The sequence below is a fragment of the Alosa sapidissima genome, chromosome 17 (genome assembly GCF_018492685.1).
Source record: "Alosa sapidissima isolate fAloSap1 chromosome 17, fAloSap1.pri, whole genome shotgun sequence".
NCBI lineage: Eukaryota > Metazoa > Chordata > Actinopteri > Clupeiformes > Clupeidae > Alosa > Alosa sapidissima.
The window spans coordinates 20,658,389-20,684,829 of NC_055973.1; the positions used below are offsets into that span (position 1 = coordinate 20,658,389).

Consider the following 26,441-nt stretch of genomic DNA (forward strand, 5'->3'; position numbering starts at 1 on the left):
TGTTTTGAATGTGTTGCGTTAACTTTACGTCTGGGTGTGTTTGTTTACTTATACAGTTACATTGACCATGGTGTACCTACTTAAACAGATTAGTCAGTGCGGTATGAATAGATGTCTTAGGTTTCATGGCTTCTACTGGACAAACATGTTCACTTCCAAACAGCAAATTATAGTCTCAAACTACATCTTCGTAGTAGCGGTGGACGCGTTAATTTGGACAAAGGGAAAATAATAAAAAATGTAAGTATATATGGAGTAAGTCACTTGACATGATTCAACATTTAAAGCAGAATGTGGACTCATAGGAAGTTAATCGTGGCTCGTTGGTCTAGGGGTATGATTCTCGCTTCGGGTGCGAGAGGTCCCGGGTTCAAATCCCGGACGAGCCCATTCTTTTTCTAAAGCCTTTGTTCCATTTTTATGTACATAATCGGATGTGTTTTTCAGTCGTTAACGTTACTCAAGAAGTACCTGATCATTTTTGTACAACCTTGAAGACATTACCTACATTTGAGCAATTACTTTTAATTATTTTTGCACTGGTCTTGCTGTATCGATCTCAAAAGACCCCTACCATTCCATTGTTGGATATTGTTGCAAAGGGCGCTTTTCTTTCACTTCATCCTACAAAAACAGGGCTCGTCCGGGATTTGAACCCGGGACCTCTCGCACCCTAAGCGAGAATCATACCCCTAGACCAACGAGCCCGACTCGAAACCGTTTGACGAAACATTGCCAATTAAATGGCTTAAACTATCATATAACATGTCCTAGTCTTTTATATTCCAATCTATTCGATATTTATTCATAACTAATGTTACATTGTGGCAAGCTAACATTACATTCTAGGCTGTTCGTTATGTTATGTGACGTTTCGCTCTAGCTAGCAGCAATAACGATAACATGACGTTTCTGTACTAGCGTGGACCAGTTAATTTACCATTTTAAAATGATCATGAATTTAACGTTGTGCGTAAAATCTGAAGGTTGCACGTGATAATATTAACTGCTGTGATGAAAATAACGTGAAGTGACATCTGAAATACAAACACCTTCCTTGCTAACTTTGGCTAGCTAAAGCTGGCTACATCCATATAGGCTAAATCATAGATAACGTGCTTTGCGCCTTGACATCTTACCACTCACAAGTGAGTAATACCGGTTTTCCGGTAGTTAGTTAGTCGACTTTCGCTCTTTCAAAGTGCAGTATTTAGAAAAACTAACACTTAACACGTAGGAGGTTAAATATTCGCTATTTATGCATCTTGTAACTGCTCTCATCCTCTGTTGATTCAACTGAATGTAGGACCGAGAATTTGAGAAATGCATTATGGGAAAAGAGACCAACGCTTGTCTGTTGTTGCTGGGTTAAGCTCGCCTTTATTCATGCACTTTTTCGGTGGGATTAGTGATATGCTCACATAGAAATTGGCAAGATACTGTTTGAATTACAAACCTCATAGTTTGCCTGTTAGGTGCCCGACCCAAAACGGTAATTGTCACAAAAGTGGTTAATAAATCATAGCAACCTAGCTAGGTTCAACTAGCTACTCGGCTAAATAAGCTATTCACAATGCCGAATTTTTGCGCGGCCCCGAACTGCACAAGAAAGAGCACCCAATCCAACTTGGCATTCTTCAGGTTTCCAAGAGATCCTGAGAGGTAGCTATTCCTGTGCTACATTTTCGTTGGTTTGACATAATTGTTGTGTAACTAGGCGTAATGGATACATGGTAGACACATTATACTTTAGCCGAAACATGACATCAACTTAGCTAGGATATCCTTGAATTGATGTCATTGACGTTAGTTAATTTTACATTTTAGCTTGCCACAGTGCGCGGTGTCTTGACATCTTTGGAGCTGAAGTACTGAAGCTACTGTTTGAAAATGTCAACTTCAGCTAAACTTGTTTACAGTATGACAGGCGCACACCTTACACTGTATCATATTAGCTAGCCATTCACAGTTTGGATATCCCTGGTCAAAATATGTTGTTCTGAATAATTAAATGAGTAGAAAATGAACTGATCTCCAAACGGCAGAAAGTTAAAGCGAGATTATTTGTTCACAGGAATTTTGACTAGGGGTGCCCAATATTCACATTCCTTGACAGGTCCTCTGGAACTTGTCATTTGATGACACTTCATGGCGGCATGTAATGTCAGTCCATTGCTGTGCAGATATGTTGCTGTTCAGTGTCCACCCTTAATCATTATTAGATCTATACAAACACTGATGAGAACGTCCTTCCCAAATCAGTACCATCTTAACATTTGCCATGTGAGTCAATATGTTGGGTTGGACTTGGGTCAGGTTTGATCACCCTCCACTTTCTCACAAGTAATGTGAGTCTTGTCCACTGCTTTCTGGTGCAGATGCCGACTGTGGGTGGAGAATTGTCGCCGTGCTGACCTGGAGACCAAAACATCCGACCAGTTGAACAAACATTACCGGCTGTGTGCAAAGCACTTTGAACCAGCGATGATATGCAAAACAGTAAGAGTTTAAATGCCTTATTGACTACTTTACACTCCACAGCGTTATTACCACTAAGAGATGTACTGACGACACTGAGTGCCTTAACTTCCAGTCTGGCTGTCTGGTTTAGAGCCCTTACAGGACGGTGTTGAGAGAGACTGCCATTCCAACCATATTCGACTTAACCAGCCACCTGAACAATCCACACAGCAGACATCGCAAACGCATCAAAGAGCTGGTACTTGAATTTCCAAACGCCACCCCACCACTGACTTATCCTTTCACATGTGAGCTCTGTAGAAATAACTATGACCTCTGTGCTTTGGTTTCAGACAGAAGAGGATATTCGAAAAATCAAAGAGAGAAGACGTGAGTGCGATGTCTGTCTGTATTACTGGTTGTACTATTTTACTACAGATGCATTTGAAGTCCTCACTCCCTTCCCAGGAATCTAATACTAGGTCATGGCTGATCTACTTGGATATACTGAGTATCAAAATATGCATTCATAATGTGTTGTCCTTGGCTCTGTCTTGTTCATATGAAATAATTTTGACAGTTTATAATTATAATACATGTCAATGTGTGCGCTGAAATCCCTGTGTTCTTCTCTCCCAGTGGAGTCCTCCATTGAACAACTGCACTCTAAGAAGGATAAAGGGGGTGTGGTGGAGGAGGTGGAGGCCGGGGTGGAGGCCCCCCAGTTGACGCCAGAGCAGAGGGAGCAGCAGGAGTACATCAAGTCCCTGCTGGAGACAGTTCTGCTGATGGGGAGGCAGAATATCCCCCTGCGGACCTCCATCCGCCGCCAGGAGGAGGAAGGGGAGGAGGAGCGAAAGGAGGAGGAAGGGGAGGAGGAGGATGCGGCATTCGTCCCGAGTAACTTCCAGGCGCTGCTGGAGGCGCGGCTGAGTGCGGGTGACGAGGTGCTGCGGGGGCGTTTCGAGGGCGCGGCCGTGAACGTGGATTACTGTTCCACGGAGGAGCAGCAGCGTCTGCTGGAGTTCTGCGCACGCAGCGTGCAACAGAACCTCCTGCAGGAGGTGCGGGACGCCTCCTTCTTCTCCCTGGTGACGGACGACCTGGTGGAGTTCCCCGGCGGCGCGCGGCTGCCCGTGTTCTTGCGCTTCGTGGACCAGGCCAGCGCGCTGCGGGAGGAGCTGGTGGAGCTGGTGCTGCTGGAGGCCGACGCAGAGCCGACCGGCTTGGCGGAGCGCCTGGAGGCGCTGGTGACGGAACACTGGGGGCTCAGCATGGAACACTGCCGTGGTCAGGCACACGCCAGCTCCGGCACCTTCGCCGGACACATCAAAACTGTGGCCAGCAGACTCTCCGATAAGTACCCCATGGCCGTGCACACGCCACAGTCCTCCTGTGCCCTCAACGTTCACCTGGCCAACTGCGTTCCACTCGCTGCCGTCCAGACGGTCATGGCCACGCTTGGGAAGGTGCACGCCTTCCTGCGCTCCACGCCGACGCTGCAGGACGAGATGGACCGGGTCATTGGCATCCTGTTCCAGGGGAGCCCAGAGAAGGCAGAGAGCCTGCGGCAGGCGTGCCGGTGCTGCTGGAGCGATATGCACAACCTGTTTGAGGTGGCCGTGGAGCTGATGGAGCCACTGATGCTCTGCATGGACAGCCTCTATGAGAACGAAGAGAGGATGTGCAGCGACAGGGTCACCAGTAGCGCCTTCTTCATCTCCGAGGTGCTCTCCGACTTTGAGTTTGTGGTGACACTGGTGATCCTGAAGAACACCCTCTCGTTCACGAGAGCTTTCGGTAAAAACCTGCAAGGCGAGACACTGGACGTGTTCTTTGCTGCCAACAGCCTGACAGCGGTGTTACACTCTCTCAACGAGGTGATGGACAACATTGAGGTGTACCATGAGTTCTGGTTTGAGGAGGCTGTGAATCTGGCCGCTACGATGGGCATCACGGTGTGTGTTCCCCGTGTCGTCCTGCTGAGGAAGCCGTCTGCTGACGTTGGGGAGATGCAGCCGGAGGCGTACTTCAAGGAGTACCTCACCCTTCCCATCATGCAGTTCATCACGCAGGAAGTGAAGGATATCTTCTCAGAGAACCACCTCAAAGCGCTGAAGTGTCTGTCACTGGTGCCGGCCGTCATGGGCCAGATGAAGTTCAACACGTCAGAGGAGAGCCACGCGCACGGTTACCGTGGCGACTTGCCCAACCCGGACACGTTGCCCGCCGAGCTGCACTGCTGGAGGATCAAGTGGAAGCACCGCGGCAAGGAGGTCCGCCTCCCCGCCACCATCCACGAGACGCTGCAGCTGTCCGACGTCAAGTTCTTCCCCAACGTCAACGCCTTCCTCAAGGTTCTGTCCACTCTGCCTGTGCTGAGGCTGGAGCATGGCTCGCGCCAGACAGCCCAGCAGCGGCTGCAGGCGCACCTGGAGCACACACCTGTGGACTGCAGGTGCCCAAGCATGGCCCTGCTTCACATAAACTACCACCTCGTCACCGATCTGGACCAGATGGTGGAACAGTACACAAAACAGCTCTCGGAGGATGACCACAGTGAAAGTGACACACTCGCTGAATAACACAGCTTTTAACAACACACTGTGATCAGGACACGACAGAACCAAAGTATTTAAAGAGAATGTACAATGACAGATGCTTTTGTTTTGATTAAAAAAAACTTTGCTTATATAAAAACTTGTTTGTATCAGTTGAAGTAATTGTAATTTAAGTTTTTTGGTAACGATGAATGACCCCTGTGACAGTAAACTACTTGGAAATGTGCCACAATTGTAAACATGAGAGGTGCTGATTGTTTATTTGTTTAATGCATCTGTGGTAACAGGGGTATTCCAAGTATGTGATTGACCCTTATGTGATTATGTTATGTGACCCTTAGTCCCTAAACCTTCTGTAGTCTACTGTAATCTGCTGAGGTTTATTGACTGCTTTTAAAACAAAGGTTGGCATATGGATTGGCTGCCTTTAGCTATCAATGAGGAAGCGACTGCTATTTTGATTGGCTGGCTTGAAAATGGGATGTTTTCACAGGTCAAGAAGCAAAGGTTGCAGTTTGCTTTCAGAGAAAAAACAGACAGGCTGACTTCTGTGTATTCTGATGTTTCACTATAAATTATATTTCATTTGCCATAAAATTACTGGTTTTCCTCTTGAAAGATTTGACATGGGATTAATTTCCATATGATTTAAATTAATTTAATCAGCACAATGAGATATTAAACAAAAGCAGAGCAGTCTGAGAGATACTTTATTTACAAAAGAAACATTTAAGCACTTCAGAAAAATTTAACCATGACACCAATAAACAATGTTTCTATATTACAATGATATGAACAGATGTCATTGTTCTGTTGAACAGGCTACAGTTAGCAGAACAATGGTGCAGAAGGGATAAAGGTTTAGTAGCTATTGTGCTGTCCTCCCTTGTCGTACAGATGAAGGCTACTTAGAGGTAAATGGTCCCACTGGACACCAGTCTGGGGTCAAAGGTCGGTCTGAGCGGTGATGCTGGGGCGCTGGTCGGCAGATTGTTAATGTATGTGCAACTTGTCTCTCTTTTTCAGGCCGAAGCGGGTCTTCTCCTTCTCAAACAGGTGTTGCACAGCGGCCATGTAGAGGGCATGGTACCGGTCCACCTCCTCGGCACTGGGCTCGCTGACCTGCGGGACACTGATGGGCTCTCCCACTGGGTAAAAGGACGCATCAGTGACATTATCAGTGACACTACGTAGCTCACAGTAATCAGCCATTCAGCCACTCTTTAACCCATCCGCTATACTCATGCTCTATATAGTCATATACCGCTCACAGTGATCATCCATTCCTCCAAAAGTACATTATTGTTTTTTTACATTAAAATAACAGCTTCAAACTAATTTTGATGACACTCTTGAGGAGAGTCTCTGACATTGCCAATGCATGCCCGGAACATCTGATAACATCGCGGGTAGAAGCATGACCTTTTTTAATCAGTCTAAGATTAATTGAGTACCCCTTTACCGCTAAATGGGTATCCAGTAAAAAGGGGAATTCCTACATCATGTGACCTTAACCCATTCCCATACTATACTCATAACCTTTAGTAACTCATACTATAATCATACTCTATACTCCAAAGGGTTGTGAGTTCAATCCCAGGAGCCACCACCACTGTGTCCTCTGACCAAAGCATTAAACCCTTGGTTGCTTCCGGTCCTGTCCCTCTAGTTAGTTCACTGGAAGTGGCTCTAGATAAGAGTGTCTGCTAAATGGCTCTACTGTGTACTCATACCTAGATAGATAGATAAGGAGGGAGTCTTGTCTCACCCACGGAGGTGATAGCTTTGGGGAAGGGCATGAGTCCCCAGGGGTCTGCGGAGAGCAGCCTGCAGCCTCGGATCAGACAGAGCGCGAAGCCCAGGGCCTTCTGCAGACGCTTCTGGACACGCTGGCACACGGAGCCGTCCGCAAACATCACCTGCTGGTACGTCTCATTCTCGCCGAAGGAGAAGACTGGCACCAAGGCCGCCCTGCGCAGAAAGGCAACAAAGTTACACTTGAGTCGACACACTCTCAAGGTCACTGTCAAGGACACCTGCTTCAGCCGGTGGCCCGTGGGGACTCGGATGAGAGAGCCTCAGCAGCGTACCCGTGCTTCAGGGCCTTCCGCACAAAACCCTTACGGTTCCTCAGGGTGATGTGGTTCTCCCCTGGACTGCTGTTGAGGGATTCCGCGGCACCTCCCACAGCGATGATGACCGCGTTTCCTGTGCCGTTCCGAGAGAGGAGGAAGTCAATGGTGTCGTGGGTGACGGGACAAACACCTGCGATAGAGTGGGAATGACAGAGCAGTCATGTCCTCCATTAAAGAGTGACATAAGAAATGAGCAGTCACATAAAAGACAGGTATATCCCCAAAACAACTAGAGATTACCTATTTTAAAATGTCACTTTGCAACCAAAATAAGTTGTATCATCTAGGTTAGATGATTTACTTCTAACAAATAAAGCAGCTCACTGTGGTGGGAACAACTTGTAACGTTAAATGCGAGGTAATCTTACCAGCAGACATTAAGTACTCGCGGGCTACAGGCAGGAGGAAATTTCCAGACAGAGTGGCCACGTACGGGGTTATCCCGGGATATTTTTCGGAAAACATGTTGGCCTCAGTGGCAAAGTTGCAGAATGCTCCAAAACAAAAAATTCCATGTGGGTGGTAGCCAAAAATGTAATTCTTGTTTGGAGGTAAATCATGTGTTTTGATGAGCTGAAAAAGCAATGTTGAATATTATATTAATATATTAAATATATATATATATATACATGTATGTGTATACATATATATATATATATATATATATATATATATATATATATATATATATATATATATTAAAATAACTCACTTGATAACAGATATTGTAATTGAAATAATGTACATTAATAATTAACAGACGAAAAACAGTTAAATGTGTTAATGTCTGTGTAGTGCGTGGATGGATATGGAGCCAGTCAGTGTGTGTGTGTGTGTGTGTGTGAGAGAGAGAGAGAGAGAGAGAAAGAGAGAGAGAGTTTCCCAGTGCTCACTCGAATGGGGAAGTAGTCCTTGAAGTACGTCCACACGGGCCAGTTTCTTACCCACTCAGATCTCCTACCAGCTGACATGGCAATTCATAAGTAGATAGATAGATAGATAGATAGAGTGAGAGAGAGAGAGAGAGTTTAATAGCCACAAGACCAAGGCTGGCTAGTGGAATTTGTTTTCAGTACAATGTGTTAAACTCTGGAGAACAATGCATGCACACCAGTAGATATTATACATGGACATAGAATGGCTGACATATTCCATAAAACCATAACAGTTCCATAGGTGAGTGGTATGTATGACGGAAGTTAATGAGGAGAGGCCTAGAGTGAGGAGTCCTGATAACTATGAGGAAAAGCTGTGTAGGAAGAAAGTTTTTGGAAATGCAAAAATACAGTATTTTATTTTGATACATTTTTTGGCTGCTGTATTTTGTAGCTTATTTTGATACATTTTTAAGTTGGGTATTTGGTATTTTATTTGGAAATACATTTTGATGTATTTGTGCCCATCCCTGCGTACAGGATTAGCTGTAGAGGTCTTCCTTCAATTACTAAATAAGGTATAGCCAAATACTAAATGTTGATTATCATAATATTCACATAAGCAAAAGAAATGAAAGCAGGACAATGGACATGAATGCATAAGTTTTGCTTGGAAAAAACATTAGTTAAGCTATTCAAACTGACGCATACACATAGGCTTGTTAACATCAGATAGCATAGGCTATACAATGTTTTCAATATATCATTTTAGATAGGCTACAGCTTTTAGGCCATTGATTTCATCAAAGCATATGCTAATGATATTGATGGGGGGGTGTTTACAAGGCGGAGACAATCCGGCTGCACACAAGTTGACGTTCATTTGTGATTTATAATGGGCACATCTGAAATGTGAGTGGTGTACACATGTTTTTTTTTTTGTGCGGACGTTCGTTTTCTCTGAATCACGCGTACGAACATTTCAGAAATGATCTAAGATCAAATGAAGGATGGTTTCTACGCAACACTTTTATAAATGAGGCCCCTGAACTAGTATGAGCTATGAGCTTGTGTGTGTGTGTGTGTGTGTGTGTGTGTGTTTCTATGAGCTTGCCTTGTTTATGTGTGTTCCAGTCGTGTGCCAACCACAGACAGTACAGAGCTGTGACCCACCAACAGGATGTGTAGAGCAGGTACATCAGCAGAATTATACATGCAGGACCTACATTCACACACACACACACACACACACACACACACACACACACACAGAGAGAGAGATACCGGGATTCTGTTTATAACAGCATACATCATTAAAAAAGTGTATGTCTGGATTATAGCTATGAATTGCCTATGCATATGCTCCAAGTACAAAAGCCTTTAAGTTTAGATGATCATTTAATTTAAACCACAAAGAACGAGAATAAAAAACTAAGAATGTGTTCCCTGGATTAGTCTCGTGAACAGACCGTATAGATGACTTTTAGCTTTGATCCTTGACTCACCCATGAAGAGGAAAGATAGGATGTACTGTACGACTGCCAGCCTCTGGAGGAGCTTGGCTTCCATGGCGCTGGACAGCCATCGGACGGAGGGTAGGTGTCTGACGGCAGCGAGGACACTGGACCCAACACTGGTCCCCACACCTGCAGCAGCACAGAAAGAGAGAGAGAGGTGAGCCCCAACAGCAGACTTCACATGCTTCAATTCTGCAAACTCATCTCACTGAGCAAATTAAAACAGCAGACAGGAAATGTCCAGTCAGGTGACACACAGACAGTGGAGACACACAGATACAAGAGAGACACACACACACACAGATAGACAGACACAAAGGCAGGCAGGCAGAGAGAGAGACAGACACACAGACAGCCAGACTCCACCAGGACTGGACTGGTCAGACTTACGACCCCAACCCCATCTCTTAGTGTGCATTCTGGCATCCCCAGCACCAATCAGGCCCTCGGGACGTCTGTCTGTACCACAGCACAGTGTGCATTCCCTGCGTTCACCATGATTTAGTTCATAGTCTGGTTTTATAAGCAGAGTGCATCTAAGCCCTGCTGGGTTTGGGATTTCCTCGAGTTACGCCCAAGTGACCTTCAAAATGATCCAATGAAAACTGCATCTACTGAATAAATGTTATAAATCCATTCTAAGTTTCTTAGCAGAAATCGGATATTAAGCTCCTCAACAGTTCAAAGTACACTGTACTCCCATCTAGACATATATTTACAAGCTAGGTTCTTACTGTTTCACACCAATGAAGAATTAAATGACTAGAAGAATAAAGAAAAGGACTAGAGGAATAAGATTCCTTAGCACATGCTGATTGACCAAAACCTCACTGAGTAAGTATGTTCTGTCCAATCAAGCAACAGCTAAACAAATATAAATAAACATATTACCAGTACACCATATAAAAATATGTGTTCCAATACAACATACACACAATTCACTTAAATTGAACCCCTGAAAAGTCAAATATGATAAAGTTCTCATTAGCACTTTTAGGATCCCTGAGAGAGGTTTATGAGAAGATTCTACCTTGCAGCGTGCTGAAGTACTCAGAGCTTTTGGCCTCCATCCTTCCGATATGAGCTGCATATGTGCACCATCAAAGCGGACGCAACTCACAGGGACAGGAGGTTTGTCTAGCCCCGATGGCCCGAGGTCCAGGCACATGCCACAAGCACACGTTCCCCTCCCACACCTCACCTCCAGAACATATAGATCCACCAGTTCAGGGGGTTGCTCTGAACTTTGCTCGCGTAGTTACATTACGCCATACCTCTGATCATGGTCTCCTCACTATCCCAAACCAGACTCCGTTCCATGGGTGACAGAGCCTTCTCCCCCTCGATCTGCTGCTAGTGTCGACAGCTTCAAGTCTGTCCTCAAAACCCACTTGTTTAGGAAAGCTTTTAATCTTTAACCCTATTCTGGCCCTTTTTTATTTTCTATTTAATTGCTTTTTACTTACTTTTGAATTGAATTGGCATATGTCTGTTATTTCCACACTTGCAATTGCCTGTATTCTTTTAAGTTTCCCTAATTTTTATTTAATTTTACTTTTCCTTACCTTTTACCTTTAATCTTGTCTTGCCTCCCTATTTTACTCTACAATGTTCAGTGCTTTAAGTATATGATAAAGCGCTCTACAAACAAAATGTATTATTATTATTATTATTATTATTATTATTATTGTTATTACTATTACCTTTCTGGGACTGCCTGTACACATATGATTGTGTACAGTAGAGCTGGCAGTCATACAGTCAACAGGGCAGAAGCATTTGTTAGCAAAGCCTACAACCTCAACAACTTGCTGCCTTAGCCTCAAAATGTATTATTATTATTATTATTATTATTATTTTCTTCTCTTCAATTGTGTTAAATGTTCAAATGTAAAGCACTTTGAGCTGCATTCTGTGTATGAAATGTGCTATATAAATAAAGCTTATTATTATTATTATCATTATTATTATTAATATACAGAGAGGGTCTGTTCATGATGCTTGCCCAACACTCACCTACATAGGCACAGTACACACACTTCTGTGACATTAAGGTGCTCGGAATCTCTGAATTAAAGTGTGATAGTATTAGTGTGATGCTCAGAATCTCTATAAACTGTGTTAAATAAAGTATTAGTATTATTGTGGTGCTAAAAGAATGAATCTACCTCTCCAGTCGAGAACCTTTGACCAGGAAGAATCCATAGCTGGGACCGAATCCTAGATAGCGGAATCCTGTTAGTGAGCGAGTTGTAGGTCTGATTCATAGTGTAGGAAGGACAAACCGCACTACATATTTCACTACACAGATGCTGACCTTGGTTTCTGACTGCCAGAAACATGAGTTTCTAGTATCAATCTTATCTATGGTCAAATGACTGTTTGATGCTTAAGGTTCCTCGTATCCACACTGAGTTGGGAAAGTCGACCTTTTGTTATGGTGCCCCTACTTCCTGGAATAATCTCCAATGTAACATAAAAATGAACTCTCTACTTTCCTAAAATCAATTCAAATCTGTAATCACAAACCTTCCTATGTCAAATTGTACCTGTTTTATGTAAATGTTATTTTATTATTGTTATTATTTTATTATTAATATTTTCTGTATTTTTATTTCCCTTCCTCCTTTATAATGGCATGTAGGTTATCTTATTATTTGTTTTATTTTGTTTTATTTTCCACAATTATTATACTATATCTCTTGTTATTCCATTATTACTGTGTAATCTCGGCTTCACTGAAAATGAGGACTACCCTCAATGAACCTCCGAGAATAAATAAAGATTGAATGAATGAATGAATGTATCTTATGACGGAAGGTCAACAAACTTTATAAGCTGGCATAATATAAAAACACTACAAAGTGGTTAAGATAATTTTATTTTATTTCATGGTCAGCGTGTGAATAGATAGGCCACATTACAGTACGGAAGGCCTACAAGCTAGGCCTGACTACACACTCTTGATTATATTAAACAACTTAAACAACTATTATTCAAATGTAGGGCCTGTTTACATTGGTCATTATTTTTTTTCATTTTAAAAACAAATACGAGAAAGCAAAGTATGTTACTTTTTTCCGAGTTTACTGGAATGGTGAGGCCATGTGTCAATATTGCCTGTAAGGGCAGGACTCTGAGGGAACTGCCTGTCTTAATTGAAGATGTACAGATGGTCAGTGGTTTGGGTCGCATTGTGCAGACTTGTACTCTATTGTTTGGTCTCATATTCTGTTTGAGCCTTTGAACTAGAGCCCAAATCTCCAAACAAGGTTAAAAGATCTTTATCACATATCGCACAATGATGAATATCTTCATTACATATAAAGGAGGGTTAAAGAGGAACATCAAGGATCTTTGCTAACATGGCTGATTAAGCACTCAAAGTTGTCGGGTCAAAGGTCAAGGTCACACGTAATATAGTGTTTGTGCTATATCTCCCAAGTGGCTTCATCAAACTATCCACAGTTAATCACCTTGTAGGCTACAAGGACTGGTTGGGTATCCAAGTTCACAAGGTCAAAGGTCAATTTCAGAATGGGTTCTAAGATCAAAGACATCGCCAAACATATCAAAACACTGGAAAAACTCGGTGGCAGCGCCAAAGACTACTTACACACTTAATAATCTGGGGTCAGGGGTCCAGGCCTACTTTGCTCAAGGGTGTACAAGGTTATAATGGATGGATGAATATTAAAGACTTTGCGTTGAGTTCATTGTCATTTGATTGCTATTTGATTGTAGGTTACATTTTATAATTTGTGTATTCAGTTTTCATAATTACAAACAAAAAAGGATTTTTTTAAATGATCCTATTTGTTTTGAAAACAAACAAAAAACGAATGGCCTAATGTACATAGACTGTGTAGCCTACCTCACTTATTGATATCTTATTAAAGGTTCCATGTGTAAGAATTGAGGTAAAAATATCCAAAAAATGAGCTACACGCATCAAAAGAATGAGAAGAAATAAGGGCGATGATGTCATTAAAAAATGACAATGCTGCAGAGATATCAACCTGAATCAGCATGCTAAATTACAAGCCACAGCCCGACAGGTGTCATAATACCAGTTTCGGCCATGGAAGGCGGTATGTGGGTAACATAACCACCAGCCAAACTGCAAGACACGTTTCCCGGTTGTTACTCTAGGGTAGACCATCTCACTTTCTGGAGATATACTGCCCCCATCTTATGGAATGTGGAGTATGAATTGATTTTATGGTGGACATTACACATGGCACCTTTAAGGCACCAGAAACAAAACTGACACTGCACTTTTTAGTTTTCATTGATTTTTTCATGAGTGACTCACTGATCTTGGAATATTAAGTATAAGTATATATACTATTTTTTCTCCATCCTGAGAGACGTTGCTGTGTTCCTGTTCAATAATAAGCAGAGATCCACATAGCATACATTGTGTCTGTTAGCACAACCTTCACTGCATAGTGAACATGCTGAGAGCTGCACCCCACCCATTGATTACACCTTCACACAGTACATCTCCTCTTTCACCATGTTTATGTTTTTTAGCCTACTTAATTGTAGCTACAAGATAACAGCCTTGAGTGGATTCATCATAGTTGATCTTACCTGGTCTCTTGCAGTGAAGTGACTAGACTATTTCAGCAAGGGCCGCTAGGTGGAACTCAAGACTGCTGGTCAATTAGTGGCGTTGAGCAGACCTATACCTATTACTTCTTAACAGCCTGAAAAACATACTGTACGTGTTGTCTATACATCTCACAGAGAAGCCTGCAGCATCGAATAAAACGTTCGCCTTTTGTCAGACGTAAAGCGTCAATAAGGGCGCAGCTTTGAGAAGAGATTTGACGCACCGCTGATAAGTAGCCTATCCACCACCACAAAGGGTTAAGTGAGGGGCGTCGCCTCCGCTGCTCTGCTCTGGCGGATGCTGGCCGGATGCAGGTGATGCCCGATGTGCCAAGTAGTCTCAGCATCATCCGAGTCCGACCAAACGGGGTGCGGTCACGCCACACCAGTCTCCAAATCGGAGAAATTGCAAAATCGGTGAGTCAATTCAGAGCTACGATACAACCAGGAGCCCGGTAATTTATTCAGACTCAACGCACACAACGCGGGCATTGTTCTATCTTGTAGAAATGAGATCGAGTCTTTGAGGCAAAGAACACAATACCAGAGACGAACCAGAAGAGTGCTGGGCAAGCAATATTCATTTATAACGTGAGATCTACCAGAGGGATTGTGCTATTCAATAGCCTAGTGCGGTCGTAGCAAAGTCTGCTAAGTGATTCTCCCATTGCTCTAAGCAATCATGGCATGGCCCTGTATCACAAGGGCTTGCTGCATTAACCGCTTCTGGAGTGAGTTAGATAAAGCAGACATTGCGGTGCCTTTGGTCTTTACGAAATACTCCGATGTGGCCGAAGTGCAGCATGTGCACCCGCAGCGGCAACCTCGAGACCGGTCAGTCGCCATAGAGACGCAGGCTCCCGTTGGCGAGCAGGAGTCAGCACCGAAGAGTGCCGCATTGGGTGATGAAGGCTCGAGCTCGTCCGTGATGCGTCAGGACTTTAAGGCTTGGAAGGTGGTGCGCCCGGAGCGAAGCTGCAAGCCCCGCAACCAGTACCACCCTTCAGAGGCCCCTTTCAACAACGAATCTCAGTACCAAAAGGATTACAAGCCATGGCCCATCCCCAAGAAGGGCGACCACCCCTGGATCCCCAAAGCTAGCCCTACGAAGTCTGCCTCAGACAGCGCAGTGCCCTCTGCTAAAGAGAAGGCTGTAGTGGAGGTGGACACAGGCGTGGAGAAATGCGAGATTGAGGAGAAACAGCAGGAGAAGGAGAAACCCAAGGAGAAGGAGAAGAAAGTGGTGAAGAAGGAGACAGAGGCAGAGAAGAGTAGTAAGCAGGAGCCAGAGGAAAAGGCTCCAGAGGGGAAAGCACCTGAGGGGAAAGGCAGGGCTGCTGCAGATGCACTCAACAGACAGATCAAACAGGACGGAAGCTCCTACAGGTGATTGAGTATGTGTGTGTGTATGTGTTTGTGTTTGTGCACACACGTGTGTGTGTGTGTGTGTGTGTGTGTGTGTGTGTGTGTGTGTGTGTGTGCGTGGTGTGTGTGTGCGTGTGTATGTGTATGTTTGTGTGTGTGTGCTCGCAATTATGTGTGTGTGTGTGTGTGTGTATGTGTATTTGTATGTTTCTTCATAAAGAACCTCACTCAAACATTGGCGTGTATCTGTGAATATGGCTCATTCATCTAATATCACCTTATCCCAGTCTGGTCTCACTAACCCAGATGCACATGCATCTCAGCTGCAGGCCTGGTTAGCGTCTGGACACGGCTGATCCTCCTCTCCTCCCTCCAAACTGATATGACCAGAGATACACAGCTGCAGCAGGATCGATTCCCCACCCACCCACAAAAACACACACACACACACACATATACAGTATATACACACACACACACACACACACACACACACACACACATACACACACACACACACTCCCACCCCCGCTTTGTCCTCCCTTATCATGTTACAGAATCAAATACCCATCAGGCAGGCGGTGGGATGAGGGCTGAGGAGGGGGTCGGGAGAGAAACAAGTGTATGCATCCAGCGTCGGAGACATCCCTCCTCTCCTCTCCTCTCTTCTCTTCTCTTCTCTTCTCTTCTCTTCTCTTCTCTTCTCTTCTCTCCTGTCCTCTCCTCTCTTCTGCTCTGCTCTGCATTGCTCTCTTCTTCTCTTCTCTTCTCTTCTCTTCTCTTCTCTTCTCTTCTCTTCTCTTCTCTTCTCTTCTCTCCTGTCCTCTCCTCTCTTCTGCTCTGCTCTGCATTGCTCTCTTCTTCTCTTCTCTTCTCTTCTCTTCTCTTCTCTTCTCTTCTCTTCTCTTCTCCTCCATTCTCTTCTCCTCTGTCATCACAAGGGCCTCTGGGGTCAGGACAAGGTCAGGGGGGTTAGTGGAGCTCTGCTGAGCTGCCAGGTGTGTGTGTGTGTGTGTGTTTGTGTGTGACCACCTCAGCCTCAGGCCTCATACACACACTCACTCACACGCACACACGCACGCACGCACACTAAATCTTAGCTAGTCAGCTGGGTGCTTGCCTAACATGTACAGGGATATAGATAGATAGATAGATAGATAGATAGATAGATAAATACTTTATTGATCCCCGAGGGGAAATTCAAGGATATGTGTCTGTGTGTGTGATCATAAGATTTTGAGATGTGCATGCTTGCGTGTGTGTGCGTGTGTGTATGTGTGCTGAGACTGGGCTCTGAATAGGCACAGTGTTTGTTAGCTCTCAGGGCTCCTGTGCAGAATCTGATGAGTCACGTCTGAGCTGTGGTCCTCCTCTATCCCAGAGTTCCCCTCAGCAGAGGACAGATGGACTGAAGCACATAGACATATAAATGTCTATGGTGGTGAAGCCCACACTGATTTGGACTAGAGCACATACCCCTATTTCAGCTCAGCATTAAAACCACAGCACAATTTTTCTGGACTGCTTTTTCCAAAAGTGCTATCGAGCAACTGCCATGGTAACCAACGAGATAGAGAGAGAGAGAGAGAGAGAGAGAGGGAATGTGTTCAAAATGTTCACTATGTCTCTTATTATTTAACAGTGGGGGTTGTGCAGCAATGCACCCTAGAACAGCAGGGTGGGGTGTGTGTGACCCAACCCAGTAGTGTAATACATGAGTGTGTGATTATGAGGCCCACACAGATACACACACACACACACACACACACACACACACAGATGGACACACACACAGAAACTCTGCTCCTGGTGGTACCACGCCTCCTGGCTTTAGTTTCTCTCGGTGCAAGTCATCCAGGAATGGCGTGACCACCTGAGTGAGATGGACGTGATTAGAGCTCTAATCGCTTATCAGGAAGCGCAGCTGATGTCAGGCAGGAGTGAGAGGAGGAGGAGCAGCAGTTAGAGGAAGAGGAGGAGCAGGAGTTAGAGGAGGAGGAGCAGGAGTTAGAGGAGGAGGAGGAGTGAGAGGAAGAGGAGGAGGAAGAAAGGAGGAGGGAAGAGGAGGCGGAGGAGGAGGACGATCAGGAGGAAGAACAGGCCTCAGCAGGAGCAGTGTGAGCAGTGCTGTGTAGGCTGCAGTGATGGTGTGTGTGTGTGTGTGTGTGTGTGTGTATGTGTGTGTGTGTGTGTGTGTGTGTGTGTGTGTGTGTGTGTGTGTATGTGTTTGTGTGTGTATGATCTCTGTAATGTTTAAGGCTACACTGTGGTCAATGATGTATGTCTGTGTAACCTCTGTGGTATTTCAGGATTGAGTTTAAGGCTATACTGTGGCCAGTGGGGGTGTGTGTGGGTTGGTGTGTGATCTCTTTGGTGTCTTGAGATTACACTGTGTGTGTGTGTGTGTGTGTGTGTGTGTGTGTGTGTGTGTGTGTGTGTGTGTGTGTGTGTGTGTGTGACCTTTGTGACCTGTGTGGTGTTTCAGGACGGAGTTCAAGGCCTACACTGACGTGAAGCCGGTGAGGCCCATCCGAGCCAAGTCCCAGTACAAGATGGCCACCACGGAGAAGGCCAGCCTGGAGACCAGCTACAGCGCCACCTTCAGGGGGGAGCAGGGAGTGCCGCAGGACAACAAGCAGCTGGACCGCCGCCGGATACGCAGCCTCTACAATGAGCCCAGGAAGGACTCCGCCAAGGTAAAGCACCCCTGCAGCCAACACTGACTCCTGCTGCATGGAGGCCAAACTGCATCCCTCAGCAGACACAGGGACCACAGAGATTATTAATCTGAGATTTTAAGATAGATCTGGTTTCTCCCCTCTAATGGTTTTGAACTGTATTATTATTAATCTGAGATATTAAACTTAAACTTTAAATAAGTTTCAGTCTTCCACTAGTTTAAACAGGCACAGGTATTTTGCAGACTTGCTATTTGCTCTGTGTAATGTATTGACCCTAACAGTAATGTATGGCATCCAGCTGCAAGTTGAAAGATGCACCATGAAGCAAAGTAGTTAAGAGGCAGCCGTGTAATATCAGCACATCCGTATGCCTGTAGAGTAGATGTCCAGTTCATAAGGACATAATACAGAGTGCTTAACTGCCCCAAGTCCAGTTCATAAAGGACGTAATGCAGAGTGCTTAACTGCCCCAAGCCCCCAAAGGCATGGAACCATTGAGGTGTAGAACATGTGAAACTCTCATTCTGCCCTTTTCATAAAGCTTTTTTAACAAGAGCAAAAGAGCAGTAGAGAATCTAATGAGTCATATTGGGCATGTAGCACTAGCTCTAAGGTGCTATACTGCTAATGGACCAGTAGATGGCGCTTGACTCTTCCTCCAGAGGAAGAGAGCTGGATGCTTGTGTGTGTTCTGTGTTGATGGAGCCCCTCCCTCTCTCACTCTTATAGGACGGTTCTGACAGTGACAGCAGCTCTGTTCTAGACCTGCTCTAGTCAGGTGTGTGTTGTGTGTGTGTGTGTGTGTGTGTGTGCGTGTGTGTGTGGAGCATGGAGAAGGGCTGGGCCTTGTTCACGCTAACCGCACACTCAGTCAGCAGGATGGGACCTCACCACCAGGAGCACACACACACACTCACACAAGACCGCAGGCAATCCTTCCGCAAGACTCTGAGGTCCACATACACCCCGCATAGCACCCTCTCCAAAGCCACATGCTTGACACCCCACCCATGCACATCTTTGGATGATTATTTTGGGTGTTTTAGAATGTGCATTTACATTTTAGTATATTAGATCATGCTTTCATCACTTGATTACTTTGGACTCTCTTGCTCTGGTGAGATGGCCACCACCACCGGTCACTCTGGCATCCTTACATCCTTATTTCGACCTGAAGTTGAGTACAGGTGTGCTGTTTTTTGTTTGTCCATCTTGAACATGACATCACATGAGCCGAGATGCACGCTGCCCCTGTCCACCCCACTCATACACCCTGCTGGTCTCTTGAAGAGGCACACACACACACACACACACACACACACACACTGGGAAGGAAGGATTGAAGTCTGGGCGAAAGGTCTTGTTGTATAGTCACTCCCTGGAGGTCTATATACTCCATTGTCTCACACAGACGAATGCGATGCATTGTTCTGCATGCAGCCTTATAACCTAAAGGGCCCTGTGGTCACTCTGCAGCAAAACAGCACAAATGACAGATAAAAAGTGTCCTCTAGAGCTCAAGGACAAAAGACTGTTAGAACTATGTGCCACGGTCGCATATAAAAATTAAAACAACATGTATATGAAGTGTGCGATAGTAATGACAAAGAAGAGCTTTTACAGAGTTAAACTAGGTCACTTGTGCTTGTGAATATAGGACTTCTGACCTTTTCACGTTGGAAGTGTGATGTTTATCATCTCACAACTTAGCATGTGTCCTGTCAGGCACGATGGATTTCAGTTGTTTAACTAAAGTAATCTGCTGCTGTTGGTGATGTGGTCCAAGTTTGTGTGGTGTCATTTGTGTTGCGTTTGCTGAAATAGAGCCTGGGATTGGCACTATGTATAGGACTCCAAAGCTCACCCTTTCTCTGTTAACTTTTCCAGACTACTAACAGAAAATCCACTTTTGTATTGAAAGAAATTTCATATACAAGGAGGGATACTGCATCTCTATATTTATCTTCCCCATCCCATGTAGTGCTAGCAAGTATGTAATGAAGTGTGTCTTACCGCCTCTAGAGGCCTGGCTACCTGGTCCTAGCTAGACTTCAGACAAGCAGTTTGACCACCAATCATTTGCCCCGCTGATGGTGGGACAGCTTACCTGAAGCCCAGCGGGGACCTGAGCTTGAGTGCGGGCCTCTTCTGACTGACCCACAATGGGCTTTACCTCCCGGCCAGGTGGAGAAGTCCGGCACCCAGCAGTCCAAACCCAAAAAGAGCACCACATCCACCAGCCACAGCAAACAGGTGAGAAAGGCCAAAGACAAGCAGAAGGACAAGGATAAAGACAAGGAGAAGGAGAAGGAGAAGGGCAAGGATGGGATCCAGACGACCAAGAAGAAGAGCTCTGTGACCAGCCTCCAGTCCGACCCCGTCACTGCCCCCACCACCACCACCACCCCCACCACCACCCCCACCGCTGCCACGGTCAGCAAACAGAGCAAAGAGATGATCAACAGACTGGCCAACGAGGGCAAGGAGTGATGCCACCGCACTTTTCACACACTGATGTGGGGGGTCAGGTGATGCTGTGGTGGGACAGAGGGAGTTCTTCTGCCCACCTCTGAGCTCTCCTGCCCTCGTCTGCCAGTTAACCCCCCCCCCCCCCCCGCCTCTCCTCTTCTCTCCTCTCCTCTCTACTCTCCTTTCCCTCCTCTTAGCTCTTCTCCTCTCCTCTCCTTTCCTCTCCTCTCTCTTCTCCTCTCCTCTCTCTTCTCCTCTCCTCTCCTTACCTCTCTCTCCTCTAGCATCTGGGCAGAGCCAGTCCTGCCGTCTGTCACTCTGATTGTCCTCTTCAGGCCCCCATACCAGTGCATTAGCCATACTAAGTGTGTGCGTATGTCTCTGTGCATCTCTGCCACTGCTCTGCTCATTCTCTTCCTGTCTGTCCATATCTGTCTGCGTCCCTGGATCACTGTCTGCCTCTGAGCTCGTGCTCGGAGAGCTCCTTCCCTATTGGAGACGTTCTGTAGAGATTTAAAAAGACCCGGGGCGCGTCAGGACTGGAGAGTTAGTCCGGTCTCGCAGGAGACCGAGTCCACACTCGTCCCCCACATTAGAGAGGATAGGGTAGCTCTGCGTCTGGATTTCTCACACTACAAATTCACTTCGGTCACTCTAACAGAATTGGCTACTGTTTGGTACCACCTTAGCATATCACTGAAACAGTCACCAGATAAGTCACATTGACGTGAGTCACACACCACAGAAACAGTCAGACCACTAAGGCCTCTTTAAGGTCCACTCTTTACTAGACTTACCACCAAAACAACAGTTAGGGCTCCTTAGGTATGCCAGTTCTCACCATTCCGCCAGTAGACCCTGCTGTAATTATTTATATGATAATCTAGTTAATCTTTTTAACTGCATGCTTACTTGATATATTATATTATGATAGGAAAAGCAGCCTCACTTCAGCAAACTCGATTTCGCCTCGTCCATCCCAGGCTGGTCCTGACTCTGAATCCTAGCTGGCCCTGGATCATAAGAACCACACCGGCCCCTTCCTGAACCTGGGCCAGCAGCATTTCAAAGTCGGCTGCCATCTTGGATGTTTGAGCTTTCAAAGTGGTTAGTGCTCAATAGAAAACACTCCAAATTTATGCCACTGTCACATAGATGAGCATTTCAGTGCTAAAGCGATCCAAATCCATTTAAAATCATGTTAGTCTTGAGTGAGAGCCAAACCGAGGCATTGACTCTCTTTAAAATGTGTTGTATCTTGAGCTGTATGGATATCTATGTTTCTATACTTTGGATAAATCTGCTTCCAGACATCCCATAATACCTCGAGATCACTTAGCTCATCTCTGCATGGGTGTAGCCATCTGGTGAAATCTGATTTGAGGAGGAAATTAGGAAATGAATCACAATACCTCCCAACTTCACCCCCCTCCCCCAACCCTACCCATATGAATGTCAGAGTGTGTCTGTTTGAGGTGAGAGAGTGGATGTGAATGCTCTATCTCCATGGCAACATGTGTTCTTTCTCTGTCAGCTTGCTTAGCTCCGCCCCCTAGTCCTTGGTGCTGTTTCCTGGTGGGTCACACACAGGACCACTTCACGATAGCAGCTGGATCGGAACCGCCCCAGTCCAGTTCTGGTCAGAACCTGCTGCTATTAGAGATGACCCACCACCGACTGCCTTCTCTGACCCCCGCCCACCCCCTCTGTCTCCACCTTCCCACCATGCTTTGCAGGGTCAGAGTCTTGTGCTGTCGTCATACAGCTTAAGGCCATCATGCCAGAGAGCAGCTGACCCGGCTGTGATCCGGCCCTAACCTGGGCCACACCTGTTGTCCCAGCTGCTCCGTGCCTCTCTGCTTTCCTCATGATGTGCTGACCAACCCCCCTCCCCTCCACTGGTGCTACCACACATGTGCTGTTTGAGTGGTGAGGTGTGAGAAACAGGAAGTACGTGGAGAGTTAAAGGCCTGGGAAGCTTCAATACTCACTGGTTTGCTGTACCTTGCTTGTGTTTTCAGCTTGCTATGGATGAAACGATTAAAACATTGTGAAAGCTGTGCATATGGTATCCTTTGCATTCATTCCTTTGTCGCTCACTTTTATTAAACGTAAAAGGTCTTGTGGTAGGCTACTTTACAAATAATATACATATTAAAGTCATTAACAAATGTTATTTCTTAGCGTCACCCTGAATCTGAAATATGTTTGGTGTTGGGCACGTAAAGCAGCAGAACTGTACTTGTGTGTTGAATTTTTAACTCTTTATCAAATATGTAGACATATTACACATGCTCTGATGGATTGTCTGATTTTTAATCCTAGTCTGGCCTCTGTCTCCACCAATAAGACTCCCCTCTTTGTTCATCTAAAAGCCCTGGGTGTCTCATTGGATGTCTAGACAGTGTTATGCTCACTCATTTTCACAGGGGAATGATGTGAGCTGTGAACATTTGATTTGCTGATCTTGTTAGAATGTTGGCTCCTTGTGTGTACATTGTTTAAAATCTGGGCCAAATAATGTAATTCGAGGTTCAAATAACGTATTCAAGGTTTTTAAAATGAAATACATTGATTCTTTGCATAATCTTTTTGCGGATTTTAAGTCCAGGCAAAATCAAATTATTAAAAAATCAAATTATGCCTTTGTCAGAACCAGGAGTTTGCATTAGAACTCTGAGAACCCTGAGTGTGGAGTGGGGCCTGTACCTTAAGAGATGGCATCGGGAGCTCATTCATCCTTGCCAAATGGAGTGAATTATTCATGCCTCTCTGGTCCTTGTGTTTAGTGTGCTGCATTAAATATTAAATGGGCCCATAGAGAGGTGGGCCTGCTGGATGTTACGCTGACAGAGGATTGAGCACTGGTAGATACTGGGGCTCAGAACCAGGGATGAGACCCAAGTCCACGGGTTCATGTAAGGTATGAGGGAAACTTGCACTGCATGGGATGGGAAATATTGTTTGTTTTAGTGTTTTAAAACCATAAAATAAAAACAACAAAACACTTAAACATGACAGTTGTGATGGAGATACTGATGATATGGCTCGTAAAACTGGATGGCCTGTCACCCTCTGGATCTTCCGTTTAGTCCGACTGGACCCACTGGGGATTGGAGAGGATGGGGAGGATGGAACACCACCACTAACAACATGGAGGTTACAGTGTCGAGGATGTTTAGGTGTTAAAGGTGGTGAGTATTTCCAGATAGAGGAAGTGGAGTCTAAGCTGCCTGTAGGCTTTGGCATCTGGGGCTGGGGCCAGCGTCACATGCTGGTCCTCTATCAGTCTGGTGAGATAAGAAAAGGAAGGATAAGCCATCCTGTGGGAACTGTGATTAAAGGTGCAGTTTTACTGTCAAAAGATGGAATCAGATTTACAGTATTGATGTACGTAAATGTATTATAAAAAGTAAAATGATGCCATTGGACTTCAGTTCTCAGTTTTTTCTCTGGCTTCCAGGCGAATAAATCTGCTTAATAATAACACTGGACATGTGCAACTTAAAATAAATGAATGGAAACACTTGATGTAAAGAGGCAAAAATGTGTCATTGTCCAGTGTCCAAATACTTATGGACCTACATCATAGTGGTGGAACATAGCCTGAAAATTGTGATGATCCTTGCACTACAGGCTGTCAGCTCACATGGGGGCAGTAGAGACAGTTTTTCAAGTCCCGCCAAATGACGTCTGCTGAAGAAGAAGAACTCAACTGTTATGGTACGAGAGAGTAAGTGCTCCTTAAAATTAGTAAATAGATTAAAACATATGCATTTTTATGTAGTATACATAACATACCAGTGAGGATATTGAATTCTGTAGAAATGTGTCGTTGAATAAATTGTTCAGATGAATAGTGTAAAACAACAATGAATCTATGATGTAAGACTTGACGGTACCATTTGTCAACAGCTCAGGTTGCTAATGTTTGCTAACAAGCTATTGCAAGCTAACATATCTATAAGATTACACCACCAGTCATAGCTCAACTATTTGTCTGAGAGATGAGTCAGATAGCTATTCGACAGTTTAGGTTCGTTATGAAGGCATGTAGGATACTCCATCACAGTTGTTACTGGTAAAGTCAGTTTTCTGACGACTGTTTTTATTTGCAGTACTGAAGTTGTGTCACATCGTTTGCGTGGTTTTGTGTGGTTCAGGTCACCATGGGCAAGCGTAAAGATCAGCTCAGGCGAAAAGATCTGTCTAAGATGGTGGTGGCGTGTGAGTGGGGGTCCTGCTCCTTTAAAGGCACCAGGATGGAGGACCTGAGCGAACACATGTCTCAGCACCTGAAGGACCATGTAAGCGAGGGAGACACCCTAGACGAACTCGGTAAGAAGACGCCACACTCTACAGCTGGTGGTCTAGTTGTATGTGATCTCATGTGAGACCCGTGGTCAGCATGTCCACTTTGGCTGGCTGGGTACTGTGATGGGAAGGACAATCCTGAGCAATCCTGAACGATGTGATACAAAGTAGCAAAAACGTCCTGCTGGCTGCTGTACCAAACCAGTTAAGACTTGTTGCTTTCAGCTAGACCTGCTTTGTGGACTCACCTACCAGGGTGTTTTAAGTAAGTAAGTGTGTGTGTGTGTGTGTGTGCCCATGTGCAGATGACTACCCGTGCCTGTGGCGTGGCTGTGAGTTTGTGGCTATGGGCAATGCCAAAGAGTTGGCGGTGCACGCGCACTTCCACGTGTTTCACGCCAAGCTGATGTTCGTGGGCCGGCAGCAGCTGCAGGCACATCCAGAGCTGCCCACCTGCACCCAGGAGCTCAACAGCAGCAACCTCATCACCGAGCTGGGAGACGCCTTTGTGTGCGAGTGGGAGCACTGTGACGTAAGTATCTCACACACAGAGACAAACAGACACACACACACACACACACACACACACACACACACACACACACACACACACACACACCAATCATTGTAATGTACAACCGTGCACAGGCACTGCCATGTTTGTGGTTTTGCCTTTAAACGTTTTCTTTTTGTGCTGTTATGCTTAGATATGTTTTTCATCTGTTTTGTTGTTGTTGTTGTTGACAGAGCACGTTCAACAACGCTGAGTGGTTCTATCGACATGTGGATATGCATGCCCACTGCACTGAGCTGCGTGCCTTACCTGATCGCCAGCAGGTGCTCTTCTGCAGTTGGAAAGGTGTGCTTTCCTCTCCTTCTTTTCACATCCTCTCCTATCTTCTCTCCTATCTTTTCTCCTCTCCTCCTTTCCTTTCCTATCTTCTCTCCTCTCCTCTCTTCTCTCCTCTCCTCCTTTCCTTTCCTATCTTCTCTCCTCTCCTCCTTTCCTTTCCTATCTTCTCTCCTCTCCTCTCTTCTCTCCTCTCCTCCTTTCCTTTCCTATCTTCTCTCCTCTCCTCCTTTCCTGTCTTCTCTCATCTCCTATCTTCTCTCCTCTCCTCTCCTCCTTTCCTGTCTTCTCTCATCTCCTATCTTCTCTCCTCTCCTCCTTTCCTGTCTCCTCTCCTCTCCTCTCTGCTCACCTCTCCTATCTCTTTTCATCTTCTTTCTCCTCTCATCTCTTCCCCTCTCCTCCTAGTCTTGTCTCCACTCCTTTCACCTTTTAACTTCTCCACTCCTCTTCTCTCACATCTCTCCTCTGTGCTCCTCTTCCCCCACCTCCTCCTCCCCATTACTGTCCCTCCTTTACGACCGGGGTTGGCCTCAAAGGGCACTTCTGCTTCTTCCATGTTGCTAGGCTGGCTGCACTCTCAGAGATGAATTTGCA

At 45.3% G+C, this 26,441-nt stretch overlaps 4 protein-coding genes and 2 non-coding genes across 13 annotated transcripts in view; 4 read left to right on the forward strand and 2 right to left on the reverse strand.

The window, feature by feature from the left end:
• Positions 1-317: 317 nt before the first annotated feature.
• On the forward strand, positions 318-389 carry trnap-cgg. Its single transcript has one exon. It is a non-coding gene; the product is annotated as a tRNA-Pro (tRNA).
• Positions 390-635: 246 nt separating this feature from the next.
• trnap-agg lies at positions 636-707 on the reverse strand. Its single transcript has one exon. It is a non-coding gene; the product is annotated as a tRNA-Pro (tRNA).
• A 274-nt stretch (positions 708-981) lies between these two features.
• Positions 982-5,615, forward strand: thap12b (THAP domain containing 12b). Of its 3 annotated transcripts, XM_042068153.1 has the most exons (6): positions 1,577-1,662; positions 2,075-2,283; positions 2,379-2,499; positions 2,612-2,719; positions 2,814-2,850; positions 3,100-5,615. In XM_042068153.1, the coding sequence occupies exons 3-6, from the start codon at positions 2,485-2,487 to the stop codon at positions 5,043-5,045; spliced, it is 2,106 nt and encodes a 701-aa protein (XP_041924087.1). In that variant the 5' UTR covers positions 1,577-1,662; positions 2,075-2,283; positions 2,379-2,484; the 3' UTR covers positions 5,046-5,615. The 3 variants fall into 3 exon arrangements, with proteins under 3 accessions (XP_041924085.1, XP_041924084.1, XP_041924087.1); XM_042068151.1 differs by lacking the exons at positions 1,577-1,662; positions 2,075-2,283 and adding an exon at positions 982-1,148; XM_042068150.1 differs by lacking the exon at positions 2,075-2,283 and having other exon boundaries at positions 1,270-1,662.
• Positions 5,616-5,714: 99 nt separating this feature from the next.
• On the reverse strand, positions 5,715-14,234 carry LOC121688519 (diacylglycerol O-acyltransferase 2-like). Of its 3 annotated transcripts, none has more exons than XM_042068156.1 (8): positions 14,145-14,234; positions 9,537-9,677; positions 9,146-9,253; positions 8,050-8,120; positions 7,525-7,729; positions 7,112-7,286; positions 6,790-6,992; positions 5,715-6,169 (listed from the first exon to the last, which is right to left on the reverse strand). In XM_042068156.1, exons 2-8 carry the CDS (start codon positions 9,598-9,600, stop codon positions 6,015-6,017), a joined length of 981 nt encoding a protein of 326 aa, XP_041924090.1. In that variant the 5' UTR covers positions 9,601-9,677; positions 14,145-14,234; the 3' UTR covers positions 5,715-6,014. The 3 variants fall into 3 exon arrangements, with proteins under 3 accessions (XP_041924090.1, XP_041924089.1, XP_041924091.1); XM_042068155.1 differs by lacking the exon at positions 14,145-14,234 and adding an exon at positions 11,717-11,825; XM_042068157.1 differs by lacking the exon at positions 14,145-14,234 and adding an exon at positions 11,717-11,826 and having other exon boundaries at positions 6,050-6,169; positions 6,755-6,992.
• Positions 14,235-14,460: 226 nt separating this feature from the next.
• map6b (microtubule-associated protein 6b) lies at positions 14,461-22,749 on the forward strand. Its single transcript, XM_042068154.1, has 3 exons — positions 14,461-15,551; positions 18,016-18,226; positions 20,396-22,749. The coding sequence occupies exons 1-3, from the start codon at positions 14,848-14,850 to the stop codon at positions 20,699-20,701; spliced, it is 1,221 nt and encodes a 406-aa protein (XP_041924088.1). The 5' UTR covers positions 14,461-14,847; the 3' UTR covers positions 20,702-22,749.
• A 1,574-nt stretch (positions 22,750-24,323) lies between these two features.
• The window catches only part of zgc:112083, a 29,166-nt gene continuing 27,048 nt past the window's right edge, over positions 24,324-26,441 (forward strand). For 2 of the 4 annotated variants that reach the window (XR_006024436.1, XM_042066999.1), the window contains exons 1-4: positions 24,324-24,403; positions 24,844-25,018; positions 25,300-25,526; positions 25,742-25,853. Coding sequence is in view for 3 of the 4 variants with exons in the window: in XM_042066999.1 (XP_041922933.1) it covers positions 24,401-24,403; positions 24,844-25,018; positions 25,300-25,526; positions 25,742-25,853 (517 nt within the window). In the remaining variant the exon portion in view is untranslated. Of the gene's footprint in view, positions 24,414-24,843; positions 25,019-25,041; positions 25,199-25,299; positions 25,527-25,741; positions 25,854-26,441 lie in introns of those variants that run through there. The other 2 variants (XM_042067000.1, XM_042067001.1) reach the window with 2 other exon arrangements.